This window comes from Camelina sativa, chromosome 16, assembly GCF_030686135.1.
Source record: "Camelina sativa cultivar CO46 ecotype springtype chromosome 16, ASM3068613v1".
Taxonomy (NCBI): Eukaryota; Viridiplantae; Streptophyta; class Magnoliopsida; order Brassicales; family Brassicaceae; genus Camelina; species Camelina sativa.
The window spans coordinates 7,066,528-7,082,093 of record NC_141895.1 but is presented as its reverse complement, the minus strand read 5'-3'; the positions used below and the strand labels follow the sequence as shown (position 1 = coordinate 7,082,093).

Below are 15,566 nucleotides of genomic sequence, written 5' to 3'. Positions count from 1 at the left end.
TATATATTATAGCATCGGTCATTTACAATGAGTGATGTTAAAAAAAGTGATGTAAAAAATATCTTTTTAGCTGTAGTTTTTGTAAGCAATAGTTATAAATTATATACAAATATATTTTGGGGAACTTCTTAAGCTAATTAAGTAATTATATTGATTGATGCAGCAGACATGTATTGTTTATAGCCGCGTCTTTTCGCAGTAAGCTCAACTAGGTAATAATTATGTTTCTTACCCACAAATAAACCGTGTAAATTTATAAAAATTTAACTAATGAGTGTAATTATAGAGATTGCTTCCCCCCATATTTCTTGAAAACACAAACAAATTAATGTAAATGTTTTCTTTTTCACTATCGTCCACATAATTTGTTTAAAAATCTTTTCTCAACTATTTCTCTCCGTCTCCGGCGAGTATGTATCTCTTTCCTCATCTCTTTCTTTCTCAGAACTTTTCTCTTCCTTCTCCTTCTTCAAGTTAAGTGGCAATGTAGAGTTTTGAAACACAATTTTCCTTCATTCACTTGTTTTTTTTTTTTTACATCTTTAGGGTTTTAGCATATATGAAGTTCATAGATCTGATTTTCTCTATGGTTTTTAGTTTTTTTTTGATCTTGAAAATTTTAATTGTTTCTTAACAAAATTTAGAGTCCTACTGTACCTTTTGATATTTTTTCAAATACTTTTATTACTGGTGCAGTGCTAAACCTATGTTTATTTAACCTTGGTGATGTAATTATCTAATCTCTTCACAGTTTTTATTTAGGGTTTCTAAATGAACGAATATGCTTTTTTTTGTTTGATGGTTTTCCGTGCAAGATATTCTCTCCATTTCAAGATCTAGGATATTTGAGCTAAACACACATATTAAGAAATAGTTACTTTTAAAAAGTTTAATCAATCATAAACAAGACTGTATAATAAAAAAATATAAAATTAGTCTAAAATTTGCATAGAAAGTTGGAAACATCATATATTATGAAACAAAAATACGCCTCTAAACATCCTATATTATGAAACGGAGGGAGTATATCCCAACGGTCTCAAGGTTCATTTGATGTTGCTGGTGGGTCTGGTGGTAGAGGTGGAGATCACTGTAGAGGTGGTGACAGCCATGGAGGTGGAAGTGGTCAATAGGATTTTATATTATATATATATATATATATTTTTTTTTTTTTTGTGAAAACAAAATTAAAATACTAGAAAACATGAAACAAAGGGAGTAATAAATGAATACAAAACAAATGGAGTTATAAATTCTCCAAGAATGGAATAACATAATAACTCTGATTTCATGAAATACGAAGACAATGCATAATCTAGGGTTGCCGGCCGGTAGTAAAAATTGATGTAATCCATCAAAGGAAAAATCATTTGTTCAGGATATGTCATCATCTGAGACCAACCATTCCTCTTGTTGACCCTGATTTTGACTCGGATTGTCAATTCCATATTGAGGCACAATCGCCGGATATCCATCCTGTTGTTGATATTGATTATGACCAAGATGGTTAACATTTGCATTATGATCATAAACACCAACTGGATTTATCACTGGATAGTAATCTTTTTGGGCAGCAGCAGCAGAAAGATTGTTACCGGGAAAAGTATTAACCTCCTCTGGCATGTGGCTTGAAGAGAATATAGGCCTCAAAGGCCATAAATCATTAGTTACTTGAGGAGAGTTGGAAACATTGAGAGTTGGAAAGAACTGAGAATTCCCTTCAACTGAAGATGTTGGTGCCATGACATTTGTAGCAGCTTCCGATGATTCACCATATTCAACATGGGATTGCCTTAGGATTTTGTTTTTGTGGTGATAAAGTTCTTTAAGATACTGATCAATGTACTTATACAAATCTTCACGATGTCTGTTAGTCAGCTTCAATCTATCTGCCTTCCCACCAAGAAGTTCAAACATGGCCTCTTTCATCATCCTCTCCTCATTGTCATTCATCTTTCTCTTGTTATTCGCCATAGCTTTTGATATGTTTTGTTTGAGAAAGCCTTCATGATTCACCATTTTTTTCTCTTGCTCCATAACTGTCAGCATCTCGAACTTCTCCACGACGTTCTTTACTCCCAAGTTCGATGGCCAGACCTCCGGAACTGAGTTGAATGGATTGTAAATAACAGCACATGCTTCGATTCCGCAGAGTACGGAAAGCTCGTGGATCTTTTTCACGAAACATTTTTTTCTCTTATTGAATGTTGCTTTTCTCATTGAATCATTTTCAATGTAAGATAGGTTTAACTTCTTTCTCGTCGTGATATTGACCATATTGAAGAAAAAATATGTGTGTATATGAATTATGTTTTAGTGATTTTGTAAGGTGTGTGTTGATTTATCGGAAGTTCGTTTATATAGAACAAATGATGAGCTGGCAAAATTTAATTAAAAGATATCACATTAAATTTTATAAAATTTATTAATTACATATTTTAAGTAAAAAATCTTTAGGTATGCCACTTGGTTGGATACAGCAACGAACATTTATTGGTGAGATTTGTTGCTCGAACTACAAGATTAATTACCATCACTAATGTTGTATTCACTGGTAAAATTCTGGCTATGAATGAGTAATTGAAAACACCAAAAGTTATCATTTTTGTTTATGAAGATACACAAATTATAGTCAATTATTATTTTATTTTGAATAACAGCTAATATTTTGGTAATTAAATTTTGGTGAAATTGTTTTCTATATAAATTATAGTCAATTATCATTTTATTTTGAATAACAGCTAATATTTACACACATTTGGAATAGTCAATTATTATTTTATTTTGAATAACAGCTAATATTTACACACATTTGGATATCATGAGTAACTTAAAAAAAACATATTTCATACATTATTACAGTGTTTCTCTATCATTTTAGTTTTAGATATGATTTTTTATAACGACTTTATATTATATATCTGCATATATATTATGATCACATACCATTTCTTCGGTGTACCGCGGGTTAAAATTTAATAAGTTAACAAATCTATATATTAAACTTTACATATATCCAAAATAAATTAAATCAGCATATTAAATACATAACACATATATTAATTATACTAATAAGATAGATATCTAAAATAAACTCAATCAACTTAAAATATTATCCAAAATTTTTTAAAACATTTACCCCTAACCGCAATGATTATCTAGTTTCTAGTTCGTATTTACAATATTAGATGAGTACCCACACATATTGTTTATATATATATATATATATATTGTAATACTTTATTTGTGCTTCTTATATTTTCACATTTGAAAGATTAAAAATTATATATTAACAAACAAAACAATTTTTTTTTGTGAGGCAAAGAATACTAAATTTTGTTTAAAGCTAAATTTTATTGTAAAGTGATTTTTGTAGACGAATACTATTAGCATATTTTTTTAGGAAGTAAAATAATCATACCATTTGCATTGGTAGATAAACATTTAAAAATCCTACAATTCTTGTCTAAGACTTAGGTGTTTCTATATATATATTTGTATTTAAGCTTCCCAACTAAATATCATGGGACTCTCAAATTCTCTTTTATCAAAAAGTTTTTCATACAGGTTGATTAATTTTTTAATGGTTATACTTAAAATAGACAACTTCACTTCTTGCTAGCTATTCAATTTCTTGAATATAAGTCTAGAATTTAATTTTCAATAATAATTTCATTTAATTTCCATCTTCTTTTCTATATGTATTTTCCTCAACCAACATTCTATCATTGATTAAATATCTTTCATTTGATAGTGAACAAAACATCGATCTTTTTTATGTATAAAATTTTATTTCTCTAAGGACACACTTTCATGAATTTCTCTACAATATTAACCAAATTTCCAGTCACCGCAGCAACTCTTCAAATTATTGAGAAAATTCTAATGCTTAAACCATATGTTCATATCTTCATGGTTTATCCTAAAGAACGAAGCGAATATTTGGTTTTACTCTCGATATATTTTTATCTTTTGGTGATGTATCTACTTACTTGAAGAAAACATCAACATATTCTAAGCCTCTCTAGATTTCTTATATAAATATTGAAATTGTTTATGATATGAAAAAAATAAAAGATATGGAAGATGTTTCAAATTCCTCTTTAATTTTAAATATGTTTGCTTTTAATTTGTGTTGACAGGTGACACTATCTCCACTGCTGACCTGTCATTCATATGGAAAAAGTTGACCATCTTTTATAGTATAAATAAACTAGAATTTGTACCCGCGCACGCGCGGGATTTTAATTTAAAATATTTCTTATCAATAGAAATGGTTGAGCTCAAATATAATCATTTCAATTTTTGAGTATAAATCTATATAAATACTAAACTTACTTTACTCAGTGATATACAACATATATATATATATATATATATTTTTTTTTTTGACAACAGAACAACATATATATTTTAAAAGATAATATTTCTTTGTTATATCTATTTGCGATTTTACGTGTTATTTTAGTTAAAATTTTAATCAATAAGAGTCATTGAATATCGTACTTATTTTACTAATCTATATATAACATATATTGTCTAGTTTCGCAATAATATTGTCGACAATCTTCTGATATTTTATATTTAAAAGAGTTCATTCCATATTCATAATTTCAAAAGTTCTAACGTCAATGTCGATCATTGACCTAATTATAGAGATCATTTAAACATATCGATATCCTACATTAAATGTGAATATACAAAGTTTCATGAACAGTTTTAGTGCTATGTCGCTACAATGCATCATCTGCCATGATAAAATTTCCGACTAAGTCGAAATGCTTAAATGATGAAACGTTTCAACCCCACAATGAACATCTATTCACTAATCCAAGTTACGTATATTTATAAAATCTCATATGTTATTTTGCAGAGGTTAATTTTGTGATGCAACCCCAACTTCGTCTTCTCAAAAAATAAAAGTGTACTTTAAATATGTTGTTTTTTGCTAATGTTTTGGGTTAAACGAATTTGATAATATATATATATATGTTATGTTTGTTATATATTTTTTATATCATGTTATAAAATTGTAGCTCCAGTTGATAATATACCTTACACAAATCACATGTCACTTTTTGTAACGGCTTACTTCTCATTTTTTCTATATTTCCTAACCATTGATTTTGTTCTTTTAGATAGATTATTTTTTCAAAAATTTTTTTCATAGTTTTCCCAAAAAAAAGTGTGCCCATTACAATGTCTTTGTTTCAGATCAAAAATTTTAAGTTAAGTTAAGTTAAGTAATTAATCTTTTTTCTTATTAGTAAATTTAATAATAAATCTTTATGATATATGTTTCTTAGAAACTAACGTTTCACTTCAATTTTATTTTCATGTTTAGATTTTTATAAATACAATTACATAACTTGTTTTTTTATTCTACCATGCATTAAAATCTTACTTACATTCTAAAACTCATTAACCATTCGAAATTTTGGAATATAATCATTTTTGGTTATAATTTTAATAATAACATTATTACTAAAACAAATTTATAGTATTATTTTTACTATTTTAAAATTTTCACTTATTTTACTTAATTCATTTTTAGATAGTTATTCTTTTTATTATTACTAAAAATTATACTATTTTAATATTTAATTAATTTTAGTTAATTCGTTTTTTATTTATTTTTTATATTATTAATTATAAGTAATAAATATGCAATGAATAAATATTAAAAATAATATTTTCTTATACAAAAAAAATTGATTAGGTGTATGCTGATGTGGAGGAAGGAAAAGTGAGCAAAATTAACTTTATATATATATATATATATATATATATATATATTTGGGTTCTACTTGTGCATTTGAATAAAACTGGATTGATGATTCTTTAACAATTTTATTTTTTTTTGGTCCTTTGATGAATCTTTAACATTTATATAATTTGTAATGAAAATGTTTTAAGAAAAAAAAAAGTTCGATTATCAATTTCAAAAATAAATTGAACCGGACCGGGTTAATTTGGTTGTCATGCCAGCCACATTAAGCTTTGGTTAACAAAACCGAAATCTGCTTTAAACACTTTAAAAAGCTGAAAACTTTGAGAACCTTCTTATCCTTTGAGAGTCTTTTCTTTTGTTTGGTAGCATACATATCTCTTCTTCACTGAAACCGTCTCTCATTTTTGTGTTGTTCCTCCGCGAAGATTTCAACAGATTCGCCGGCAAAAATCAACGGTGGAGAATGGCTCTATCACGCCTCTCATCGCGATCCAACGGCATCGCTCGTCCTTTCTCCGCCGCCTTCAACCGATTCATCTCGACGGACACAACTCCGATCACAATCGAGACTTCGCTTCCATTCACAGCTCACTTATGCGATCCACCGTCACGCTCCGTCGAATCATCGAGCCAAGAGCTTCTCGATTTCTTCCGAACCATGGCGTTGATGCGACGTATGGAAATCGCAGCCGATTCCCTTTACAAAGCGAAGCTAATCCGAGGGTTTTGCCATCTCTACGACGGCCAAGAAGCTGTAGCTATAGGCATGGAAGCTGCGATTACGAAGAAAGACGCGATTATCACTGCGTATCGTGATCACTGTATCTTCTTAGGTCGTGGTGGTTCGCTTCATGAGGTTTTCTCAGAGCTTATGGGAAGACAAGCTGGTTGTTCTAAAGGGAAAGGTGGATCTATGCATTTCTATAAGAAGGATTCGTCGTTTTATGGTGGTCATGGGATTGTCGGTGCTCAGGTTCCATTAGGTTGTGGTGTTGCTTTTGCTCAGAAGTATAATAAGGAAGAGGCTGTTACATTTGCTTTGTATGGTGATGGTGCTGCGAATCAGGGACAGTTGTTTGAAGCTTTGAATATTTCTGCTCTTTGGGATTTACCTGCCATTTTGGTCTGCGAGAACAATCACTGTAAGCAGTTTTTTGCTTCTTTTTTTTCTTTTTTTTTTCTTTGGAGGTTTGTTATGGTCAGCGCGATTGAATTGGGTTTGATTTGTGTAGATGGAATGGGAACTGCTGAGTGGAGAGCTGCTAAGAGTCCATCTTACTACAAGCGTGGTGATTATGTTCCTGGACTCAAGGTCAGCTTTTGAATCTTATTTGTAACAAAGATTGATCTGAGACTTGTTAAGATGAGAGAGGAGAAGTTTTGGTTGCGATAAGATGGATCCGTGTCATTTGGTGAACCACATGGATTTCTTAGTTTCCATATAGAAAACTGGTAGATGTAAGTATTAGGGTACTGCCAGGCTTTCTTTCGTAATCGTTTCTGTTTAGGGATGAAATGCAGTTCTCTCATGTATATTGATGTCATGAGTCCTCTATCATTAACAGAGCCATGGTGCATCATTACATTGTTTTGATTGGGTATCTTGTACTGCATCAGTTATCAACTATTTTTTGAGTTTGACCGGTTGCTGGATTGGATGCAATTTTTGGGATGAACAGGTAGATGGTATGGATGCATTTGCTGTCAAACAAGCATGCAAATTTGCTAAGGATCATGCCTTGGAGAAGGGACCGATAGTAAGTTTGTCTGCATTTTAGTATTCTCAAACATATACTCTTCTTTTTCATGTTGTCATCTGGCACACTATTTTATTTACTTTGATCAATATCTAGCTATCCCCTAGGACTTGGCATCATAGGATGAAGTGTTTTTCGTACTTTATGTATTTCCTACTTGAAATTTACATCCCTTCAGTTGCTCTTTGTGACCTGGAACTGAATTCCAATAGGTGAATGTTTGATGGGGTGGCTGGTTTGTTCTCTGTAGAGTTTTAAACTTTTTATCGGCTATAGAAATGATGCTGTATCAGTGTTCGTCAAAGAACTGTGGTTTTGATATCACAGTTCAGTTTTTTTTTCTGGTGTTCCTCTTCTGTTATCATAGAATAACATAAGAATTGATTCATCGTAATTCTGTATAGATTCTTGAGATGGACACATACCGGTACCACGGTCATTCCATGTCTGATCCTGGAAGCACATACCGTACAAGAGATGAGATATCTGGTGTGAGGCAGGTTCGTTAGTCAGTTTACCTGCACAACAAACTAATTATTGGTGGAGAACTCAGGTTATTGTGATTTTCAAAACATTATGTGTGTGACTCAGGAACGTGATCCAATTGAGAGAATAAAAAAGCTGGTACTATCTCATGACCTTGCAACCGAGAAGGAGCTTAAGGATATGGAGAAGGAAATTAGAAAAGAAGTAGATGACGCCATTGCCAAAGCTAAGGTAAATTAACTGTCACATTTGCTTCTCTGTACCACTCGGGAATTCAACTGTCAAAGCTGAACACACGTAAACTCTTTTCCTTCTCAGGATTGCCCAATGCCAGAGCCGTCCGAACTTTTTACCAATGTGTATGTGAAGGGATTTGGCACTGAGGTAATTACTAATTACATGTTCTGTCTTTTGCATGTTGAAACGCACCCCTTAAACTATAGTTAATTTCCCTTACTGACCCTTTTTCGCTTCTCTTGGCAGTCATTTGGACCAGACAGAAAAGAAGTCAAAGCTGCGCTTCCATGAACCTCTTGGTCGTGGAAAAGCCACGTGTTATGACATGGTTGGCTGATAGGAAGCTATGAATAAAGAGGCTTTTGATTTGTATACTCTCTCCCCACTCTCCTTAGTTTTAATCTCTGTATCTTTTTCTTCACATACATACATAACGAGAAACATGTTATTCTTGTGAAGCTTTTGTCGCTGTATCTACAATTTGCGACTTCTTTAATGAAGTCTCGTGTTTGATATTCAAGCATTTGATTTGATGTTTATTATTGCTGCACACCGAAAGATATAATAACAAATTGAATTACAAACAAAGACCAAAATGGTAATGGTTTCTTCTGTTTGTATTCTTCGTTTCCAAAAAGAACCCAACTTTTTTACCCAAGAAACAGAATCAACAAAACATATTAAATCAAAAGAACCATCATCATAGAACCTAAAGAATTTTTTACTGACAAGCTCCCCTATCATCTATATACATAATATAACAAAAGTGAATGAACTTTTTTGGTTTTTGGTTTATCAGGAATCTGAGTCGGACTCACTTGAACTGTACCTTGAACTCTCTGACATGAAATTTGGAGGCAGAATTGGAAATCTAACTGCATTCCTTTGCGGTGCAGCAGCAACGCTCGCAGTTTCCGCTGTTGAAGTTGATGCTCCCGCTACTGTTGTGGCAGGTCGTTGTTGTGGTTTCCGCTGATTCCTTGCGATCTGACTACAGGCATTATCAACCATCCCTAAGAAATCACGGATTATAACAAACAGCTGAAATAGGTTCCTCTCTTTCAATGCTCCAGCTTGGTAATAGTTTGTGGTTTTCTTTACTAACTCCATTATCCTGAGCTGTTCTGCTGTAATAACTGTCAGTTCTTCCTCTGCAGATTCAAAGAAAGATCTCAGTTTTGTCAAACACCCATCTTCCTTCCCTACGCTTTGGTCTAAAAGGCGTTTTGTTTCTTTGACTCGGGTGCCTAAAGCTAAAGTCGTGGCTACAAACGAGTCATAATCAATTCCAGCCGCTTTCTTCACATTGGTGAACTCTGAACTCAGGCCACCTATAATGGGTAAACCAAGCTTTATAAACTCAATCTCTTGTTCGTCTCTAGATACATCTGCATTCTCACCACCGGCATTATCATTTGGGAACATGTTCTTATTCATCGCAGCCCGCTTTCCCTCAGACCTCACAACTTCTTCAACAACAAAGTGAAGCAAAGTTGTTTTCCCATCAACACTCTTCACATCAGACAATTTTCTTAAAGCAGTCAGATTAAAAGCCTGAGCATTTCCTCTAGCGGTTCCAGCGTTCATTCTGTTACCTGCTTTCAAGATTGCTTCTAGAAGCTTCATGAATAGCCCACGAGCACGGAGCTCATTGCATGCAGATTCAAGTGTCTGTAAAGATCCTTTTTGTTGAGCAACCTCCGAGCCGTAGTTAATTTTGAAGAGCATGACATTAAACCGGTTAAATGCAGAAGGAACTGCTTTTAAGATGTGAAACAGTAGAGACTCTGCATCAGCCAGTTTCGTCGGGTCGCCATTGAACTCTAGGATCTCTGTCTGTTCTTCTGGAGTTGGTGCTATTCCTGCAAGCTTCTCAAGTGTATCAGACTCAGCATCATGGCCTTCTGTTAACAAGTCAATGATCTCTTCCTTAGTCATCCCTAAAGATTTAAGCACAATTGCTTTGTTCTGAGACTTCCGAGGATCGAGAATGTAATGCGAAGTCGACACAGTGGGATTCTGCGGTACACTGCTTGCTTCACTTGGTTTTCGAGCACCAACGTATCCAAACAGAGCCTCCATGAGATCACCATCAAAGCTACCCAATAAACATATATATAACTCATAAGAACTCAAAATATCACATTTCTAGATTATATACACTTTAGTGACTGTAACTGTATACTTACTTGAAGGAGCCACCATCAATCCGGTGCCACACTGTTGAACGGCTCGCATCAGGGTTAACTTTATCCCAATGCAAAGGCTTGAGCTTTGGCTGAGCTGGATCTTCAGTTTTGCCTACGGCCAATGAAGTCTCACCTGACTTCGCCGGTCCTTTTGTATTACCAGGTGGTTTAGGTGGCCCAGTCTTCGACATTGGAGGCGGTGGTGGTCCAGCTACCTTCTTACCTGGTGGAGGAGGTGGTGGCGGTGCAGGTCCTTTCTTAGGCGGTGGAGGTGGAGGTGGAGCCACACTAGATGGCGGAGGCGGTGGTGGCAGGGGAGGTGGAGCCCCAGCAGATGGTGGTGGCGGTGGAGCATTTGTCGCCACAAATTGACCAGGAGGAAGAGGAACAAGCGGTGTCGAAGTAGACAATTGTGTATTTACCGCCATGTATTGCTGACCTGGAGGAAGCGGAACAGACGGTGTCGATGACGCATTCACCGCCGTGTATTGTTGACCCGGAGGAAGCGGAACAGACGGCGTCGATGTAGACAAAAGCGCATTTCCAACGGCAAACTGACCCGGAGGAAGCGGAAGCGGCGGCGAACGACCACCGCCATCACTGTTTCGGATCTGCGACGGAGAAGAGGGAAACGAACCGCCGCCGCCAGGAGCTTGAAATTTAGACTGAGATTGTTTCCCAACAGCAACAGAATCACTTGTAGAATAAGAAGCTCTCGACGGCGAAGCAGCAGATGTAGAAGAAGAAGTATAGTGTCTCCCTCCTCCTCCTCCTCCTCCTCCTACATCACCACCACCTGAAGAAGATAAAGGAGATTGAGAATTTTTCTTATGAAACGAAAACGCCTCTTTATCACCTACTCCATCATCATCATCATCATCGTCTTGATCTGCTCCGACTTCAGTCCTTCTAAATCCGCCGCCGGTATTGTCAACTCGTCTTCTAGGTTTAGGGTTTTTGCTAATTTTCGCGCTATTTTCCAACTCAATAAGCTTTTTCCAGTAAATCACATCTAAACCTTCTTCATCTACAATAACAGCTTTTAAATTCCCATCGATTCTAACAAAATCCTCCGGGAAAAGAAAACCCCAAGGAGACGGCGGTGGTGGTAACGAATCGGAACCGGAACCTCCACCGCCTCCGTCGTATCTGACTCTGTCTTCTTCACCACCTTCTCTCTTCCCGCCTCGATCTGAGTTCCGACCACGGAGTTTGTCTTTGATCTTCCTCCGTGAACTACTCCCGTTCTTACGGAAAAGAAACGACATCGCGGTGGTGTTCTTGACCGGAGAGGAGAGTCTCTCGCCGTCAACGGTGATAAGATTCACGCGGCGAATTTGACAAGACAACGAAGCAAATAAAGGAAATAAAAATGAAAAAATGTGTTTTGGGAAGGAATGATATTTTTGGTGAACATGACAACCATTAAATGACTTTAACACATTAATGATTTTTATGTATTTTTTTTTTGGCAACAAAATATTATTATTATAAATAATAAAAAGTTAAAAACTTTTTCAACATGAGATCAGGTTCAATGTCTAAAGCGTGGCTCGTCATTTTAGGTTAATGCGGCTGGGTTGACCCGGTCATGTTTTTTTGGAGGTTAGTGTCCGAATTTGGAACGGAAGAAGATGTCTTCATGTTTGACATCTTTGATCCTTTTCTTCGGCTACGCGTTGACTTTTGTGTCTCTTCCTTCTTCGAACTTAGAATATGAATGCAAGTAACAATTTAGGAAGTAGTTAATAATATATTCATACATCTTTTAAACCTACCAATATATAGTGTTTTAAGTGGGAACCAACCCCCGTGGACCTTTTTTGTTTTGTGTGTTTCAGAATAAATGTGAATTGTACGTGATTGTGTTTTGGTAACGTGGGTGTTCTAGAAGAAAATCGAAAATGATTTGGAAGACAGAAGTTGGAGTGTAAATGTGATTTTGGAATGTTTGACTTTTGTGTATCGATATTTGCTATTCGGTAGGTGTTGAGAAGTAGAGATATTTAAAACCGTTTTGGTCCCATCTCATCTGTTATAAAGTCCGAAGAAGACTTCACCAAACTGTTTATTTTTTGTTTGGTTTGGTAAAGATTTCGAGATCTTTAGTATTATTATTTGACACTGAAGTTGTGATCGTCTTTATTTTTTAAGGGTGTTTTTAATGGATGACATCAATTTTTTGTAATTTATGTTACAAGGATATAGTCAGTTTTGGAATGTTGTTAGTAAATAATAAAAATGTACTACGTACTACTACTCTCTCATATTAGCTATGTTGATTAAGACGCTCACGTACGTGAAGAAAATGATGGATTTAAACATAACTCAGATTATGGATTAGTTGCTAGTTACTACTTACTACTCTCTCATTTCAATACGTACGTAGTAATGTCACTTCTATGTGACAAATAGTGTAACATATGTTCAAACTGATATGTGTGTATAGTGCATACACAAATCTACGTTTCTGTAGACAGTAAATAGTATCATTTCATATAAGTATCTATGAAAATTTATAAATACTCCATGTTATGTATTATTCGATATATATAGTGACTAGTATAGTAATGTCAATTAAATTTTGTTCGTCGACCAACTAGGATAGTCTTCATCATCAGCCCCCTCATTCTCCATATCAATGATTGAATATATACATAATTTGTTGATGTATGAAATCGACAATATAAATAATACGGATATAAGTAGGAATATATCGGAGCTGGTCCTTTTATTAACGAAGAATTTGAGAAATGGTTTGCGGAAAATGACAATTAAAGAGTAAAGCGCAGTTAATACGAAAAATACAACTCTTCTCTCTAATTGCCCAAAAAGTGGATCCTCTGACGTGACAATGACATCAGGTATTTATAGTGGGACCTTGACCTAAGGTTTTTTCTGTCTCCTGGTAAAATGACGATTTTGCCCCTGCGGCTTGTTGGGCCTGATCCAAGACTTTTGGCCCAAAATCTCTTGAGAATCTTCTGTTTGGGCTTTATAAATGTTGGGGGCAAAGCCCATATCCAACAATGGCCCCCCCTAGTCCGGTGTGCGATGGCTTGCTTGAGCCTGTCGGTTACAGTTCTGCGTCTCTAGGTTCGTCTTGCAGAAGGAACAGAAGATTTTTAAGAGCTTGAAGGCTTTCGGGAAGGTTCCTGGATAAATAGTGACTTGCGCATGTTTTTCGAGGAATCCGGGAGATTCCGGGATGAATAGTGCATTGCGCACGTTTTTCGAGGTCCGTTGGGCTTTAAAACAGGAGGTTTTACGTGTTCTGTACGTTTCCCGAGGCGCGGAAAGTGGAGGAAACTTAAACATTAGGGTTTTCCCATTTACCTCGGTCAACGCGCTGGTCCCCTATATAAATATGTTCCCTTGACCTATTTTTCTTTTTTTTTACTTCTATCTCTACTACCTTCTCCAAAAGGTGAATTCTCTCTCTCTCTTCTTCTTCTTCCTTTTTTTTTTTTGTTTGGTGTTTGTAAGCCATGATTCCGCCGAGCTTGTCAAGCTATGCCGCTGCCTCCGCTTCTCGCAGCCGTCTCCGCTTCTCGCCGCCGTCTCTGCTTCTCGCCGCCGTCTCCGCTTCTCGCCGCCGTCTCTGCTTCTCGCCGCCGTCTCCGCTTGCCGCCGTCTTCTCTTATCACCGCTGTTGGACACGCCGTCTCCTCTTCTCACCCCCGTCTTCTCATCTCGCCGCCGTTGGACGTGCCACCGGCCCACGCCGTCAACGCCGAACCGCCGAACAGATCCAGCATCGGGTTTGCGCCGCCATGCCGCGACCTCCGCAGATCGGGACCGTGAGGCGTCCTGGTCTTGCGCCGAAGGTGCACACCGTGCCCTGCCGTCCGCAGATCAGGACCGTAAGGCGTCCTGTTCTTGCGCTGCCGTACCACGCCATGCCCCGCCGTTCGCAGATCAGGACCGTGAGGCGTCCTGGTCTTGTGCCGCCATACGACGCCGCGCCCTGCCGTCCGCAGATCAGGACCGTGAGGCGTCCTGTTCTTGCGCCGCCATGCCACGCCGCGCCCCGCCGTCCGCAGATCGGGACCGTGAGGCGTCCTGGTCTCCATGCGAGAGGAGGTGACGATGTCTAGCAGACTTACGACGAGGGGAAAAGGTGGCGCGCTGGTGTGGCGACGTTGTGGCGAGCTCGAGTTCGTGTGCGAAGTGGCGAGGTGGATGGCGTAGAGCTCGCCACGCTTGCTATTACAAGAATGTGTGACGGTGTTCTTGCGCGATACGTGTATCGGATCCGTGTTAGAGAGATGGGGAGGTGGAACCGTAAGCGAGATGGATGTTGTACGGGGCGAGACGCCTTGACATTCGGCGAGATGGCGTGGACGAGAATGGTCCGTACAGTAGCGGACGATATGGCGTGCTCAAGGGTTGGCGAGACGACATGGCGAGATGGCGTGGAGCTCGCGGATGCTTCCGCGAGTGTAAACAGGATATCGTGCACAGTACGTGGTACATGGTACGTGGTGCGTGGTGCGCAGTGCACAGTACGTAGTACGTAGTACGCAGTACATGGTACGTAGTACGTAGTACATAGTACGTAGTACGCAGTACATGGTACGTGGTCCGCAGCGCGCGGTACGTGGTACTTGATACGTAGTGCGCGGGACGCAGGATGTAGTGCGCCGTACGCAGGACGCAGTACGCAGTGCTCGGTAGGCGGTACGCATTGCGCGGTACGTATTGCGCGGTACGCGGTACGCAGTACGCAGTTCATTTGGTTGTGCTCGTTCTATCCGGAATCCATTGTGCTTTCGATATGTCTTTGCTCCCATACTGACCGGTTGTTTGGTTGTTGTCTGCAAGGTCCTGCGCTATGGTTCCTGGAGGTAATGTCTCTGGAGATGTTCCGGAGGAGCTTGGGGACGATCAGTATCGCGCGTTTGAGAGTGGCCTCGACGGCACTAGAGCGAAAAATCCTTCCTGGTGGGACCCATCTGAAGGGGGAGGTGTTGTGACTGATCTCGCGGATTTGACGGAGGAAGATGTTCGGGAGCTCGAAGTGATGTTCCCTGCAGATACTCGGGCCCTTAGTTTGATTCCCTTTCCTTCAAGCCAATGTTGTGAGAAGGTGCTCGCTCACGAAGAACGTATTTGCTCGGAACGTGCCCCTAGGTCTCTGGTTGCTGGCTTGCCTGTAGGGATCGT

At 37.7% G+C, this 15,566-nt stretch overlaps 3 protein-coding genes across 4 annotated transcripts; 1 reads left to right on the top strand and 2 right to left on the bottom strand.

Moving 5' to 3' along the window:
* Window positions 1–1,204: 1,204 nt before the first annotated feature.
* On the bottom strand, window positions 1,205–2,300 carry LOC104753467 (agamous-like MADS-box protein AGL80). Of its 2 annotated transcripts, XM_087493481.1 has the most exons (2): window positions 1,596–2,300; window positions 1,205–1,476 (listed from the first exon to the last, which is right to left on the bottom strand). In XM_087493481.1, exons 1-2 carry the CDS (start codon window positions 2,275–2,277, stop codon window positions 1,439–1,441), a joined length of 720 nt encoding a protein of 239 aa, XP_087349607.1. In that variant the 5' UTR covers window positions 2,278–2,300; the 3' UTR covers window positions 1,205–1,438. The 2 variants fall into 2 exon arrangements, with proteins under 2 accessions (XP_087349607.1, XP_087349606.1); XM_087493480.1 differs by having other exon boundaries at window positions 1,205–2,300.
* A 3,509-nt stretch (window positions 2,301–5,809) lies between these two features.
* LOC104750122 (pyruvate dehydrogenase E1 component subunit alpha-1, mitochondrial) lies at window positions 5,810–8,750 on the top strand. Its single transcript, XM_010471868.3, has 7 exons — window positions 5,810–6,873; window positions 6,964–7,043; window positions 7,411–7,488; window positions 7,893–7,988; window positions 8,080–8,205; window positions 8,293–8,358; window positions 8,458–8,750. Exons 1-7 carry the CDS (start codon window positions 6,195–6,197, stop codon window positions 8,500–8,502), a joined length of 1,170 nt encoding a protein of 389 aa, XP_010470170.1. The 5' UTR covers window positions 5,810–6,194; the 3' UTR covers window positions 8,503–8,750.
* Window positions 8,735–11,936, bottom strand: LOC104750123 (formin-like protein 7). The gene is made up of 2 exons (XM_010471869.3): window positions 10,401–11,936; window positions 8,735–10,309 (listed from the first exon to the last, which is right to left on the bottom strand). Exons 1-2 carry the CDS (start codon window positions 11,666–11,668, stop codon window positions 9,007–9,009), a joined length of 2,571 nt encoding a protein of 856 aa, XP_010470171.2. The 5' UTR covers window positions 11,669–11,936; the 3' UTR covers window positions 8,735–9,006.
* Window positions 11,937–15,566: the final 3,630 nt, after the last annotated feature.